This window comes from Rhipicephalus sanguineus, chromosome 4 (assembly GCF_013339695.2).
Source record: "Rhipicephalus sanguineus isolate Rsan-2018 chromosome 4, BIME_Rsan_1.4, whole genome shotgun sequence".
NCBI lineage: Eukaryota > Metazoa > Arthropoda > Arachnida > Ixodida > Ixodidae > Rhipicephalus > Rhipicephalus sanguineus.
In genome coordinates, this window is record NC_051179.1 from 177212166 (window position 1) to 177227376 (window position 15211).

The 15211-nt window shown below is 45.2% G+C and overlaps 1 protein-coding gene across 1 annotated transcript in view; it reads left to right on the forward strand.

Annotated features, from left to right (window-relative positions):
* Nucleotides 1-15211, forward strand: part of LOC119391876 (glucose dehydrogenase [FAD, quinone]) — a 90934-nt gene that overhangs the window by 51992 nt on the left and 23731 nt on the right. Inside the window, exon 4 of the mRNA XM_037659528.2 lies at nucleotides 8635-8766. Coding sequence (XP_037515456.1) covers nucleotides 8635-8766 — 132 coding nt within the window. The remainder of the gene's footprint in view (nucleotides 1-8634; nucleotides 8767-15211) is intronic.

Consider the following 15211-nt stretch of genomic DNA (forward strand, 5'->3'; position numbering starts at 1 on the left):
CGCATACAGCGCCTTTTCCGCGACCGCCCTTTACCGCTTTTCCTTTCTATTCGCTACTTTGAACAAAAGGGGAGCAGGTAAAGCACTGCCTCTGTTGCACTCCGACAAACAGAGAAGTAACACCACCTGAGCGGCGCCACGCGATTGGTCGCGTTAGGTTTAAGGCCAAATCCCATATGAGTGGAAATGCACGCGACAGCGACGAGCGACCCGACGTAGATCGCCTTCGTGGAAGCTGACGCTTGCATGGGCATACCTCATACACGTGACGGCTTTGGCGAGCGAACTCCATTGTTGCTGGCATGAGGCCGTCTACTTGCAAATTGTAATCTGTGCAATAGAGACTGTTCGTCGTGTGTCGTTTGATCATATTTGATATGCTCAATAAAATGCCACATTACCGGAAAATGATGTTTTGTTTTCGCAGCGAACCTTCAAAAAGCCGGGCCAGGCCGGGCCCGGGATTGTGTTTTCGTACGTCGGGCCGGGCCGGGCGGGCTCGCAGCCCTTTGCCGTCGGGCTCGGGCGGGCCTTCGACAAAGTCAGCGGGCCCGGGTCAGGCTCGGGCTAGGAAATACGGCCCGTGCACAGCTCTAGTCGGCGGCGCCAGCAAGGCGGCGGAAAGCGCGCCTCCCGCAGGAAATGGAGTTGATCCCACCAGAGAGGGGGTTGAAGAGAGTTGGGAGGAAAGAGACGGAACGCAGATTTTAACTCTGATCCCAGTCAATAGATGGCGCCTCAATTTGCCATACCGGTCACGTGGGTTTCTTTCACTAGCCTGCTCCTATTTGCAGAGGCGATGAGGGAGCATAGTGAAGCCAGTTTTCTTGGGGCAGAAAACACCACCGGTGGTGTTTTCTGCCCTCTACAATCTCGTGAAATGCACACGACATTTTTGCAGCACCGACAAACTTGTACGCGTGTAACGAACACAGTTTTAGCTTTAGTCAGGGCTGACCTCAAAGCCGGTAATTTATCTTCCCAAATGCGTATCAACGCCTCCGTCGTCTCAACGGTCCAGTTGACACGCTTTTGGCTCGATATTTCGCTGGGAGCCTAGCTGCTCGCGTCCTACATGGGGGCCGCCATGTTGTCAGTTTACGGCGCTAACAGGGGTTGCCTACCTCCGTTTACGAAAACGGTCGTTAGCGGATTAACTGCGGTTAGGGTTGTCATGTGACAAGGTACAACAGCCGTTAGACTTAACGGCCGTCGTAATTAACTGCGGTTAGACTACCCGTGTGACAAGGGTATATCGCTACCTGGCAGGAATTCTAACGGCAGATACGCGATACCTACACTAGTCTCGAAAAAAAAACAGAGCGAGCAGAGCAGGCACTTCAGAGCCGATTTCAGAAGCTGAATGAAAGCGTAGCCATGTTCGTCGAGGACATGTTGCGAATTTTCAAGCGTTCTGACCTATGTATGGTGGAAGCGAAAAAGTCCGTCTGCTGATACGTGGCGTAAAGGAGCAATTGTTTGCAGGACTGATGCGAAGCCCTCCAGCTACGGTAGCTGAGTTCGTCAGCGAAGCATCATCTATGGAACGAGCCCTTCAGCAACGCTCCTCAGTATACGACCGCCAAATCACTCTGGGATCAGCATCGTGACCCGCGTTGCCGTGTGACACTCATGCTCTTCGCGAACTTGTGCGCAGTGTCGTGCGTGAGGAACTCGCTCGACTTCCGGGAGGGCGATTTCAGCCACCCGTAATATCCCTCACGGATATTATCCGCGAAGAAGTTCATCAGGCGGCACATCCGTTCGTGCCAACTAGACCCGAAGCCCCCGTGCTAACTTACGCGCAAGCACTGCGGATACCCGCGACGCCCATGAACAACCGTTACCCTCCCCCCTCTGAAGTACAGCTGTGCCAGTTCCACAGACCCTCTGCACATACGTCTACGTACGAGTCCACGAGCCCCCAACTGAATAGGGAAAAGTCAACCGCGTGGCGCACATCCGACAATCAGCCACTCTGCTTCCGCTGTGGCGAAGCGGGTCACTCGTACCGTGCCTGCTATTACAGAAGAATGGGATGCCAGGCATTACACCCCAATGCTCGCCATCCACGAGAGGAAGAGCGGCCAAGAGAAATTCAGCAATTTCTGGCCAGCCAGCATTCATCGCAGTATGACAAGTTCCCGCCTCTCGAACCGTTCTTGCCGACTGCCCGATCTCCTTCTCCACAGAGGCGACATTCCCGATCACCACCTCCTCCATAATTCACTATGATGGTCCCCTTTATAACGGAGCGGTGACAATGTCCGCCACCGTGTTCAAAAAAGAAAACGCGCCGTTGCTACGACCACCCCATTCGGTACGTTTCTAATCGAAGTGTAGTTTCGTCAACGCTTTAACACGCCGCGAGGTGGTGGCTTTAGTCCAAGCCTCGCTCATAGCATCCATACATATCGAAAAATACCTCTCCGACGCTCGCCTGGCTGTCGCACCGCGGTCCCCACTCGCCCTGTGAAAATTAATGGCGAGGCTAGAGGTAAGACACGGTGAGTGAAACACACAGAGCGAAACTACGGCGGGGACACAGGAAGATAAAACACACAGCCCTGACACGATGCGCGTAGCGTTTCTCTTCGCGTTTCACGACGCTTTGAAGGAGTACACATGGAGTATCAGTGTTTAAACGTGCTTTTTGATGCCATCTTTGCGCGGAATTCACCATATGCGGTGTCCACGTATATGTTGAGAACTTCAGCTACCGCAATGGTTAAGTCATAATCATGGGCGTTAGTCATCGGTACGGAGATGTGCCACTAGGCGCCATCGGGAGTCCACAAAAAGCGGTGCTATATCTGCCAAACAACAGGAGACACTGTACAACCTCTCATATACCAATGCACTATTCGCCGCGAGATCGGGCTACAGGTGACAGCACCGTCGCCGCGTTTGTGTGGATAGGCGGTCGGCGGCGCGTATACAAATGTACGCAGCCGCGCTTCGCCGTTGGCGGTATGAGTCGATTGTCGGCGAATAAAGCGCGTTTACTGCAGCCTAATAATGATGTACACGCCCTCCATTGCCAAATTAATGCGCGAAATCGGCCTAACATTCCTATTACGTGTGAGAGAAGCACAATATGCCAGTCAATGGGGTACTGGTCTTCGGTCACATTCGTGTATTGCACTGTGCTCGATGTTTTTTTCTTGCTTTATTTGCACGTCTTTAAATTTTGTTTTGCCCATACCACAATATAAATAGTGTTGGGCGACTGAATCAATTAAGTATTTGCTTCTTGCTTTAGCGTCTACAAAAAAAAACGGTAGCCTGTATTTCTGTGTAATTATAGTTGAAGTAGAACTTTCTGCACTGTGCTTTTCCGTTTGCACGAGTACGCGTACTGCTATAGAAATGCGTGGCTTCAAGTCTTTTTTTACCGCTAATCGGCCTCTGCAGACGTTACTTCATGCTTTGCGGCATCACAAGGATTTCCAGTTCACGAACGCTTCACGAGATGGTGTCGCTAAAATTCTGCATTCACACCTCGACATTTAGTACTTTTTTTTCGTTTAGGACGACGCGAAATACACTCTGTGATGTGCTTAAACGACAAAGTGGTACCCACAGTGAAATGATTTTGGCGAATAGACGGTGCGATGGTTAGACCTAGCGCCATACCGACACGTGCATGTACTCGCTTATTAGAGTGCATTCTCGCGCAGTTTAAGAAAGTTTATCGCAATGAGCCAACTACCCTGCCAGGACGTATTACTGAAATACAAGTCTCGTAAGGCGAAATGGTCATGTATATCGTGTAGGCATACATACAAGCATTTCATACTGTGCTAGCTCAACGGAATAAGCTGTAATCTGAGGACGTGCATGACGTACGCACACATGCGAACACGGTGTGGCTAGCAGACGACGCAAGGAGCCATCCACACCACGGGGTTTCTCCGCTGGCCGCTAGATGCCGACTCTGCTCGATCTCGCGGCCAATATACAATCAACTACTTCTGTGACGACACGATTCACTTTAGTGCTATACCGATTCCTATTACAGAGGGATCAGCCATCTTTTATTGCTTAACGTAATCGTCGCTCTTTTTCTGCGCGTAGACTCTACTTACAGTATCGTATTCATAAGGCATCAATGGGAGAAAAGATTTATGTGAAATGGATTATTAGCACTAAGGTTCGGTATTTATTTATTTATTTATTTATTTATTTATTTATTTATTTATTTATTTATTTATTTATTTATTTATTCATTCATTCAAGTGCATCACAGGTTCCAATTGGAATATTTTGTGAGGGAGGTTGTACATCATAATTCGAACAGCATGGAGCATGTGTTAGTGAATCTACAAACAATATTGTGCGAAGTGAATGCTAAACACAAATTGTTTTAACACACTGAACGTTTTGGAATTGTAGTGATTAGGCCGAAAGCGTTAGTAAATAGGCAATAAAATTGTTACATCTGGAATCAAGACCACCCGCGAGTAGAAGAAGAGCGACACCTTTTGCACAAATCGAATCATCTTTATATTATGTTCGAGGTAACGTGGCTACGCTCTTTGTAAGAGGTTACGTGGAAGGAAAAAGCATAAAGACTGAAAAAAAAAGTTATGAAAACATAACGTGAAGTTCTCGTTTGAAGACCTTGGGTCGCGTATGTCCACCATTTTATCTGGAAAATCATTCCAATGTTCTACAGCACGGGGTAAAGCTGATGAATTAAAAGCCTTCGTCCGTCCGAACAGACGTTGCAATCTTCGATGATTGTGAAGACATCGAGATGTACGGTGCGCATGAGTAAGCGGTAGTGTATATGTATGATGACTGCAAATAATTTTATGTAGGAGGCTGATAAATGCAATGTTCCTACGTGCCTCCAATGATAGAAGTGATAGCTTCGACTTCATCAGACACGCTTGGTGCTCGCCTGTAGTCGCTGACGATGAAACGAGCTGCACAATTTTGTATGGACTCGAGTGATTGAAACAGGTGTGCTTGGTGGGGCGGCCATATGGGTAATGCGAATTCGAGCTGTGGACGGACAAATGATAAATATGCTAGTTTTCGTGTAGCTGACGGTGCATCCCGAAGATTTCGTTTTAAGTATCCAAGTGTGAGCGATGCCTTTGTGCTTACTTTTTCTATATGGCTAGACCAAGATAAGTCTGGTGTCAGATGAACACCTAAGTATTTGTACATAGATATCTGCTTACAAAATTATTGCTAAGCGAGTAATCAACTGTCGAGTTCGCGCGTTTACGACTTAAAGTAACTTGCATTTAACCGTGTTAAGGGTCATTTGCCAAGATGAACACCAGTTGGTGATTCTGTCAAGCTCGTGCTGCTAGGTGATGTGGTTAGTATGAGAGGAAATCTTACGATAAATCACACAATCATCCGCGAATAACCCGATGTTAAATACAATTCCATCGGGAAGGTCAATTGATGAAAATTAAAAAAATAAAGGGTCTAATACACTTCCCTGTGGGACTCCAGATGTGACGTCACTTAACTCGGAGGAATGGTTGCCTACGACTGTGAATTGATCGTCGAATAGGAAATTTTGAATCCACGACGTTGTTAACGAATCAAGGTGTAAAGATGACAGTTTAGCTATAAGGCGGGTATGGGCATCGCGACCGAAGGCTTTGGAAAAGTCAATGACTATACAATCAGTCTGGAAGCCCTCGTCCATATTCTGTTCTAGTTCATGAGTAAGTTCGATGAGCTGTGTTTCACATGAAAGCCCTTTCATGAAACCATGCTGATTCGCAAAAAAGAAGTCGTTACTTTCCGAAAACTGAGCAGAGTGAGAAGCGATGATGTGTTCGAGCATTTTGCATGGGATACTTGTTAGTGATATGGGTCTGTAGTTAGTGACACAGCGTCTATCTCCAGTCTTCCAATCATCGGGTATGTTACCTGTTGATAAGGAGTGTTCGAATATGTCGGACAAGATAGCGCTGGAAATGCTGACAGTGTTTTTCAGGATTTTCGAGTTAATGCCGTCTATGCCCGAACTACTCGATAATTTAAGTTTGTTGATCAACTATGTAATTCCGTGGGATGTAATCAGTATATATAGGTGCCATGTACTGATAGCTTACTTCAGAAGGCAGTAGCATATTGGAGTGGCCTTCCTTAGTAAATACAGCGGTGAAGCAATAATTCAATATTCCTGAGCAGTCCTCTTCTGCAGCAGGGTTCCCACTACTGTCCAATAACGCTAGGTCATCACTGGTATTTGGAGGAGCACTCATTTGCCAAAACTTTCTAGGATTGTTTTTATTGAGGGCGGGAAGATCATGCGAATAAAATTGTTTTTTAGCGCTACGAATAGCGTTACAGTATTCCCTTTCGATTTCCTTGTGTTTTTTCCGTGATGCTTCTGTGCAGGCGCGACTCGCAATTTTGAAAAGGCGCTCCTTCTTGTTATTCAACGTTAGAAGTGGCCTGTGCAATCAAGGTTTTGATATGTTTACACGTAGCCTTGTGCGAGGTATATGAGCGTCCGTTAATTTCTGTTTGTAGGCGATCCAGTTTTCGCTAACCAACCTGAGTGAGAAGTTTTTAGGAAAGATTCAGAAAATGATCGCAGGCTGTCATTGATGGCTGTAAAGTCAGCTTTTTTATAGTTCAATATGTACTTTGGTTCGGCGTGGCGCGTGGTAGACAGCATTTCAATTGTTTCTTCAAGAACGCGGTGATCACTAAAGCTATCAACACATCTTACAACACCGACAGTCTCTGGAACAGATGGTAGCACTAAATCTAACGTGTTTTGATTCTCTGGCGGGTGTGTCGACTAACTGTACGAATGAAAAATCCAGGTTTACATTAAGAAAATCACGACAGTTTCGTGAGGAAGAACGCTAGTTAATCCCGTCAACGTCAAGGCAATTGAAGTCACCAAAAAGGTGCATATGGGCTTTTGGAAACTTGCTTCTGATTTCGGCAATGTTGTCATGGAAGTTAGTAACGAATGTATCTGGGCTATCTGGCGGTCGGTAGCAGATGCCAATAACGGTTTTGGACGTGTTATCAGCAATGCAGATCCACAATATTTGTATGGTAGTAGCAGTATCTATGGTGAAACATACGATGGGATTCCTTACAGCAATGAAAACGCCCCCTCCCCTCCTATCGTCCCTGTCCTTTTTGAAGACGCTAAATTGATCCAAGTCGGGCAGGATCTCTGCATCAGCAATTTCGAAATTTAACTACGTTTCGGTAAGCAACGTGATATCGCAATCGCTGTTTTCGAGATATGAGGAGAGTTCCATAGCCTTAGGAAATATGATACGTATGTTAGTGAAGGATAGCGATAGCACCGATTGTAAATTTCTATTTTGAGGACAGGAAGGGGGATTAGTAAAAACAAGTGTCAGTTCTGTGCATTGCTTGATAAAGTCGGCTGTAGCGTCGTACATATAGATACAGTTATTCATTCGCTGTTTATCAACATTGAGCTTGAACGACGTGTTTTTGGTTTTCGCAAACGCCAACAATTTTTTCCTCGCTAGCCTTGTTTGAATAGAAAAATCTCTCACTGCGAGGGGCGTACCTATCAATTTGTGATCTTTCTCTAGAATCTGCCGCTTGTCTTTAAAAACCTAAAATTCACAATGATTGGCCGACATTTCCCGGTGCTGTACTTTCCCAAGCGATGTGTTCCTTCTATCCGGGCAGGATCAATGGTTATGCCAAGATGTTGCGAGCACATTTCAAGCACTTTATTTTCGGCTTCGGCCTCGATGCAAAAAAAAAAAGAGCAAATTGGACCGATGCATGCGGTTTTTTGCGTCGTCGCAACTACATTCGATTGCTTTTAGTTTCTCGGAGATGTCTTGAGAGACTAATCTGCCGGTACCGTCTGAGGCAGAAGGCTGGGTGCATCTTAGCTCTGTCATGTCGACCTCAATGCTGCAGATTCTGGCCGATAGCTGATTTAGATCTAGATCTACGGACGCCTGCAAATGTTTAAGGGTACGGAGTTTGCCACGAATATCATTTTGACCGGCTTCTATTCTCCGGACTGTGGCAAGAACAGTAACCAGCACATCGTTCTTAGTGGGACCGGGATTTTCTTCCACATCGCCGGAGTTTAAAAGAAGCATTTCATAAACACAGTATGCGGTCAATTCACAACAGACACTGAGCATCACTGACAACTTTTTGGGGCACGACACGAGATATAGGGAGCGATTACTGCTTTTAAAGCAGCGAGTGTAATTCAAGTAACCAATCTTGAAGAGCGAGAACGGTGAGTGCTTCAATCCCGAACAGGTGTCCTGCCCCAAAGGAAGTCCGTCGCAGTGCTCATTAAGTACGGCGTCGGATCACGCACTGGAGGCGAGGGTACACATGCCAGGTTGCCAACCGAGGTTGCCTGTCTTGTCCAGAAGGAGAAGGGGCGTTCTCGGTCCCGATTGTGGCCGATTATCGAGTGGTAGCGTTGTTGGAACCGGGCAGTCCGATGAAAGGCCACCGTTATAATATTTTGTCCGATCGTTTTAACTAAAGGGGCATACGGGGAGCACCTATGGACAAGAGAGGGACGCATGGTTTTTGTTGAAGACTTCTCTTTCATATGAGTCTTCCTCAGTGTATTTACTGTCGAATGTATTCGAAGCTTTCTTTTTACTTCATGCACAGGCTTCCACGGCACGGGTGGTGAGCTGACGGTCAGTTCGGCCCAGTACCACTCGTATGTTCTCGACGCGTTTCTGAAGGCGGGACAGGAGATGGGCTACAAGATTGTCGACTCCAACGCAGGCGAGCAGACAGGTGAGGGAAATCACCCACACTGTGACTCGTTTTCATTTTTTTTTCACGTGTAGCGACACTTGCTTCTTTGCTTTATAAAAGATAGCCCATAAGTGATGCACAAAGCACACCTCTGAAGCTGCGTATGAGTGTACGTGTATGTGCTGCTGCCTGAAGCAGCTGCTAAGATATACATGAGCACGTCTGCACATGCATGAATATCATGGAGAGAAATTATAAAATCGTGATTTGTGTCGGTGGGTAACCTGCCAAAGCTGCGCGTGGGAGTCACGCATTGCGTAAAGTACACACTCGTGCGTCAGTGGAAACATGAACTATGGCCACACTGCGCTTGCATAGGCGGCTCCACCAGCGCGGCTGGCGTTCAGCGCCAGCGCGGCCGTTTCCGCGTCCCTGTGGTGATAACCTCCCCTCTCAGACAGTGATGCCAACCCTAGGAATTTATCCTAGTCTAGGGAGTTTCTGTCTGTTTCAAGGATTTGGCGTCTTTTTATTGAATCTAGGAATTTTCGGGAGGCTCTGGAAATATTACATTAAGCGGCCTAATGACAGGGGTTACTGAGTAATCACGCTTTTTCAACTAGAAAGGCTATAAAAAACAAAATTTTTCGCGATTTGCTGGGCCTAGTGAAGGCGACAGCACTTCTGTAACACCAGATTATTTTATGCTTAATAGTGGGGGGAAATGAAACTTTTTGTCGTGAAGTGCTTAGCATGCATGCACGTATCATCGTGAGTGCCCTGAGTGATTGCTGCTCTGCGAAACGAACAGAAATTTTGCTTTGTAGTGCACATGAAAACGTGCCTAGTTCATGCTCGCCACGTACCTTCACCGTGCAATGTATTCATGTCTAATAACTTCTGAACCAGGAGTCTTTGATAGAAAGAAAGCGAAAGTCGGAGTTGGTACGGATTCATTATTATGATCATGGCGTGACGAAAAGACTGTTCGTGTGTTTTATTCAGTCTTTCCGTCACACCATTTTCATAAGAACGAAAATAGTGGCAGAAATATTTCGCCATAGGGAAGCTGATCAAAGGTACACAGGATGGCTATCAGCAAAAAAAAAAGGGCGCTATTTTTAACGAAATTAATACAGTTGAAGACCAATTCTTGCTTAGTGCAGCCTTAAACAGTATTTTTAAGTGGAGCAATAAATGGGGCATGAAACTAAACTCTTCTAAGTCTGTGCTCCTGCGTTTAACTAAAAAAAGCAGTACCCCTGAAGTTTTCATACTCCATTGGCCAAGACCCTTTGATTGAAGTTAACGAGTACAAATATCTTGGAGTTACCATTACTAACAACCTCAACTGGAGCACCCACATTTCTAACACCGCCTCTTCAGCTTTCAGAAAATTGTGTCTACTTCGCCACAAGCTTAAACATGCATCCCCTGACGTGAAAACTTTAGCCTATACCACTTTTATCAGACCCAAATTAGAATACGCCTGCATTATTTGGGATCCTTTCACCAAAACTAATAATAATACTCTTGAAAGAATACAGAGAAACGCTATGCGATTCATTTTTTCTAAATACAGCCGCGAGGATTCTGTAACTGATCTAATACGTTCTAACGGTTTTCACACACTTCAAATGAGGCGTAAAATATGCCGACTGAAGTTCGTCCATTCTTTGTTAAATGGTAAATTTTTTATAGATCCCAGTCCTTACATAACCCTTTCTGAGACCAGGAGAACCCGTCATTCCCATTCCCTCGCACTCTCCCCTTATGTTGCCAGATCTAAACTCTTGAAATATTCTTTTTTTCCCCGCACCATAGAAGAATGGAACCTGATACAATTTGATTATCTGGACTAGGCTGAATCAATACAGAATTACTTCCTCACTATTTCCTAATTATTTTTTATTTAGAGTTGTTTTTATCTTTACTTGACTTGTTTATGATACCAAATTGTGCATTGTACGTGTATTTATGTTGTACCCTGCCCCTCCTGCATGGGTCACATGGCCTGCAGTATTTTGTAAATAAAAATAAAATAAAAAATAAAAAATCTACTGCATTTCAGGCAACGCTGATTGCAAATGTGCAAAATTAGAAATTGAGCGCCACATTGCAAGTTGCAAGTAGAAGAAAGGGGCTGCAGACTTGAAGCTCTTTGGGCTTCAATGAGTGGGCAAAGTGGGAAAACTGGCGCCATCTGCAAGCCCTTTATATGTAATTACTGCATAGAAAATGCAGAAAAAAGACCTTGAATGGCTGTTAATACGATATTTTTTTTTACTTCTAATAAGACTCAAACGAATTTGGCCACAAAGCGAACTGTCTTTATACCTTGTTAAAGGGGAATCAACCGGAATGACGACATTGAAAAGCTTCCATTTCTGTAATGGAAGCAAAAATAAACTTCAAACTTCAAAACTTCAAACTTCAATCCAGGGATTTTTCTTGCAATGTGGGGTATTTCCGGGGGTCAATCTAGGAATAAAACGTTGACCTAGGTTGGCGTCAATGCAATCATGGTGACGTCTGCTTGCGTTCCTCTGCAACTGCTGGCTGGTTTTCACACTGTCGAAGGTATGGATAAAATTTTGAGGGGAGTAAACATCGATAAAGGTAAGCTTTTGTTTGAGGCAGGTCATGTACATTCACGCTCAATATGATTTGCAACACGGGCCTCGCGAGTTCAAAGATCACCCAGGATTTTCACTATCGCTTTTTCCATAACTAAACGCTGTTCTTACACGTGGGGATGATCCCAAATAAGAATTTATTATTAAGTTGTGGAAATCAGTGCAAACTGAAGCCGCGTGCTATCTTGGAACTCGTGAGGCCATTCGCTCCCGCGTTGCAAGTCATATTGATCGCGACTGTACATAATGTTAAAGAACTTGTCTCTGCGAACGGAAGCGTGGTGACAGGTCGATGCGTGTCCCAAACGCGCATTAACGCTCCGTAGAAGACCATGAGGTTGACAGTGAGTAAGCATTTTTATTCCATGGTTTCGTTTTAGTTCAATCTGTTTTGTTGTTTTGAAGCTCTCTCAAAACAGATGCGTCATTGACGCGACCTGGGACTGCGGAGCAGGCACAGCCGGCTAGTGCAAGCACGCTGCGGCAGCGGCCGTGTACCGGTAGAAATATAGAAAACTTATTTTAGCACGAATATTTTTGTTATTTAAAGCTAACAAAAATAACACGAGCATGACAAGCACTAAACAGGCACATCAGCCCTAAAGATATAAACTGTGAATCGAATACGTCTAGAGCGAAACAAATATTCATTGCTACCAAGCCTAACCAACATGCAAAACACGCATCAATATTACCGCACCTTTCGTAACGTTCACATGAGCGAGCTGTTCCAACACCTCCTATGTTCCAGCTTTCTTGTAAGGGAATGGAAAAATCGTTCGGAGGTAGGCTGGGTGCTCCTATTCACTGGCCTTAGCATTGCCCACGAAATGCCTACATTTAATTCTACTATTTTCTGTGCGCTTCCAAAGTCTGTTTCATCAACGCTGCGCATGAAATCAGAACTAGAATTAAAAATCCGGCAGATCGCACGTACTGTGGGAATCGATCTAATGCGAAGCAGCCAGCAAAGAACTGCATACATCGCCTTGTTTTTTTCTTTGGGGCAAATGAAGTCATTCATACCATGACATCTACATCACTATATATCGCATGTTTGCCATGCACGAATGCATGTACAATCTGATAGATACCATGGTAATGAAACCAATTTTGGTATATATGTCCAGTTAACAAATCGGCCGGAAGCGCACCATGACATTGTCATGTAAATCAGACCGTACATTACATGCATGTCATGATTCGCATGTCAGAACCTGTCATTTATGTTGGTCATACAGCCGCGTCGCGCAATGCCAATTTTGGCGTATATCAAGCTAGCGAACCGGGCGCGAGTGCACCATGAGCGTTGCATGTAAATCATGTCGTACATGACAAGCATATCATGATTTTCATGTTACCACGTGTCAATTATGTTCGCATGCAGAAATGTCTCGTCATACCACTTTTGGTATAAATCCATTCATTTAAACAGCCGCGAGTGCCCCGAGATCATGTCATGTAAATCATGCTGTACATGACATGCGTGTCATGATATGCACGTTAGGACCTGTCACTTATCTTCGTCATGAACTCTTGTTACGCCATAACAATTTTGGTATACATCAAACTAACGAAACGACTGCAAGAGCCCCAAGACCGGGGCATATAAATCGTGCTGTTCATGACATGCATATCATGATTTGCATGTAACGGCCTGTCATTTATCTTCGTAATACGGTCATGTTATGGCATACCAATTTTGGTATACATCCCATTAAGGAAACGGCCAGGAGAGCACAAAGTCATAGATAGATAGATAGATAGATAGATAGATAGATAGATAGATAGATAGATAGATAGATAGATAGATAGATAGATAGATAGATAGATAGATAGATAGATAGATAGATAGATAGATAGATAGATAGATAGATGCTCTTTAAGACCAATATCTCAATTAATTGGTGCTCTATTTGGCGCATTTTGATCTCGTACCTTCAACTATGAGTTATCAGTGGTTGTACTCCAGTAAGGACATTTTTATTGAAAGAGATGGCTCCGACCAGATATTTTTACTAAGAACTTCCTGTTAAAGAGTTTGCCGGCGGGGGGGGGGGGGGGTGTTAAGGCACCTGGCCCTCTCCGTAACTCACGCGTCTGATCAATAACTATCGAGCTGGCGTATGAACACTAAGCCCACATTAGAACACTGCACGGGCTCGGGCCGACCCGAAAAACCGGTCGGGTAAAGTAGTTTTCACGGCGGGCCCGGGCCGGGCTCGGGCCTGAAGCTCCGGGCTTAGGGCCGGGCCCGGGTTTGAAGTGGCGGGCTCGGGTCGGGCCGGGCTTTGACTTTGCTCCGTTCTTAAAGGGTCACTAAAGTGAAACACTTAATCTGTTTAGACTTATAAAGTGTACCCTGAGAACCCGAACGTCATTAATTTCACCATCAATGAGTTTATTAATAATGGAGAAAATCAAGGTCAAAGTTCCATTTTGAAATTTCGCGCTGAAATCTCCGCACGTGACGTCACGGATTTCAAACTATATTCGTCGTATTTTGGGGACATTGGCTCGACGAAATTTCCAGAAACTTGGTATGTTAAGTCTATGACCCCCTCGGAGGTCAATGTATTCATCTTTACCCACTATAAACTACGTAGGGCCCGGTAGATGCCGTGAGAATATATGACGTAACGGCATTTGCTGCGTGAATTTCAAGTTGGCGTCGTTACCTGCATTTTCCTGCGGGTTTTCTCTCTTACCAAGAGCCTTGTAGCGGCGAGCGTGGTGCTTTTTGGAATGGTAAAAGAGTAATTTACTGATAATAGAAAAATCGTTTTTCTCTTTAATGTGCCTTGTTCCGCATACGCTGTGCATACATATATGTCCTACATTTTATCTCGAAAAAACGCTTTTTTTATGTGGGGTAAGCTATTTGGAGAAGTTTTATGAGGGATAAGTACTGAACTTATTTTGCTTCTTGCATATGAGCTACTTGATTTGTCTGAAACGGGCGAGCTAAAAGTAAAAGTAAAAGGCACATTCTTTTTCTGTGACTCTGTGACGGCTCCCAGTAGTTATGTGGCGCGAGATGGACATGCACAGCCTGCTTTGTGTGCCTGCATTGTTAATGTCTGAGCTTTCGTCTTGTTCCGCCATATCAGGGGTCTAAAACTCATCTCAGCTAACGGGCCCCATTCACGAAAATTTACTCCCGCAAAGGCTAGGGCAATGGCGAAGGTAGGAGCGTGGGAACGGGGAATAGGTTTTAAAACTACCATCATTTAACAGCAGACCTTTCTCATATGTCATATACGGGATCACTTCTGAAGATTTGGCGGCAGGATTCCCATAACATATCGATACCCATTGTTGCAATATAGTGCGGAACGGAGCAACTTGGAGCGTGCCAGACTCTATCGAAGAAGAGGAAACCGAGGGACATCGAGGGCACGTGCACGTGGCCGGAGCAGCAGTTTGCCTTTAGTATTGCCATTAAACAGACGTCTCTCTTTGACGTCTGGGGAACAAGTCATTTCGTATCAGCCATAATGACTAAAATCTGGACGCCGATTCTGAAATATAGCTTTTGTTTCACGGTTATGTATCAACACACGGTGACCGTAGGGGGTGCCTCACGAAAAATATGGTTTCGATCAGTCATGCCTGTGTATCTCAAGAACATACTTATACAGAAAAAAAATGGGATGAAGACAGTCATGTGCGGGCGGAGGGCCGCTAGCGAGAGGTCCGCGAACCGTGTGTTTGAGGCCCTATATAGTACGCTATATAGTGCGAGAGCTACATGATACTGCCGCAACAGCGTTGGAATGTGCAGGAATAGAATAGGTCCGTTAAACAAGGCGTGGGGGGAAGTATATTCGCTTGACGAAATATCTGGC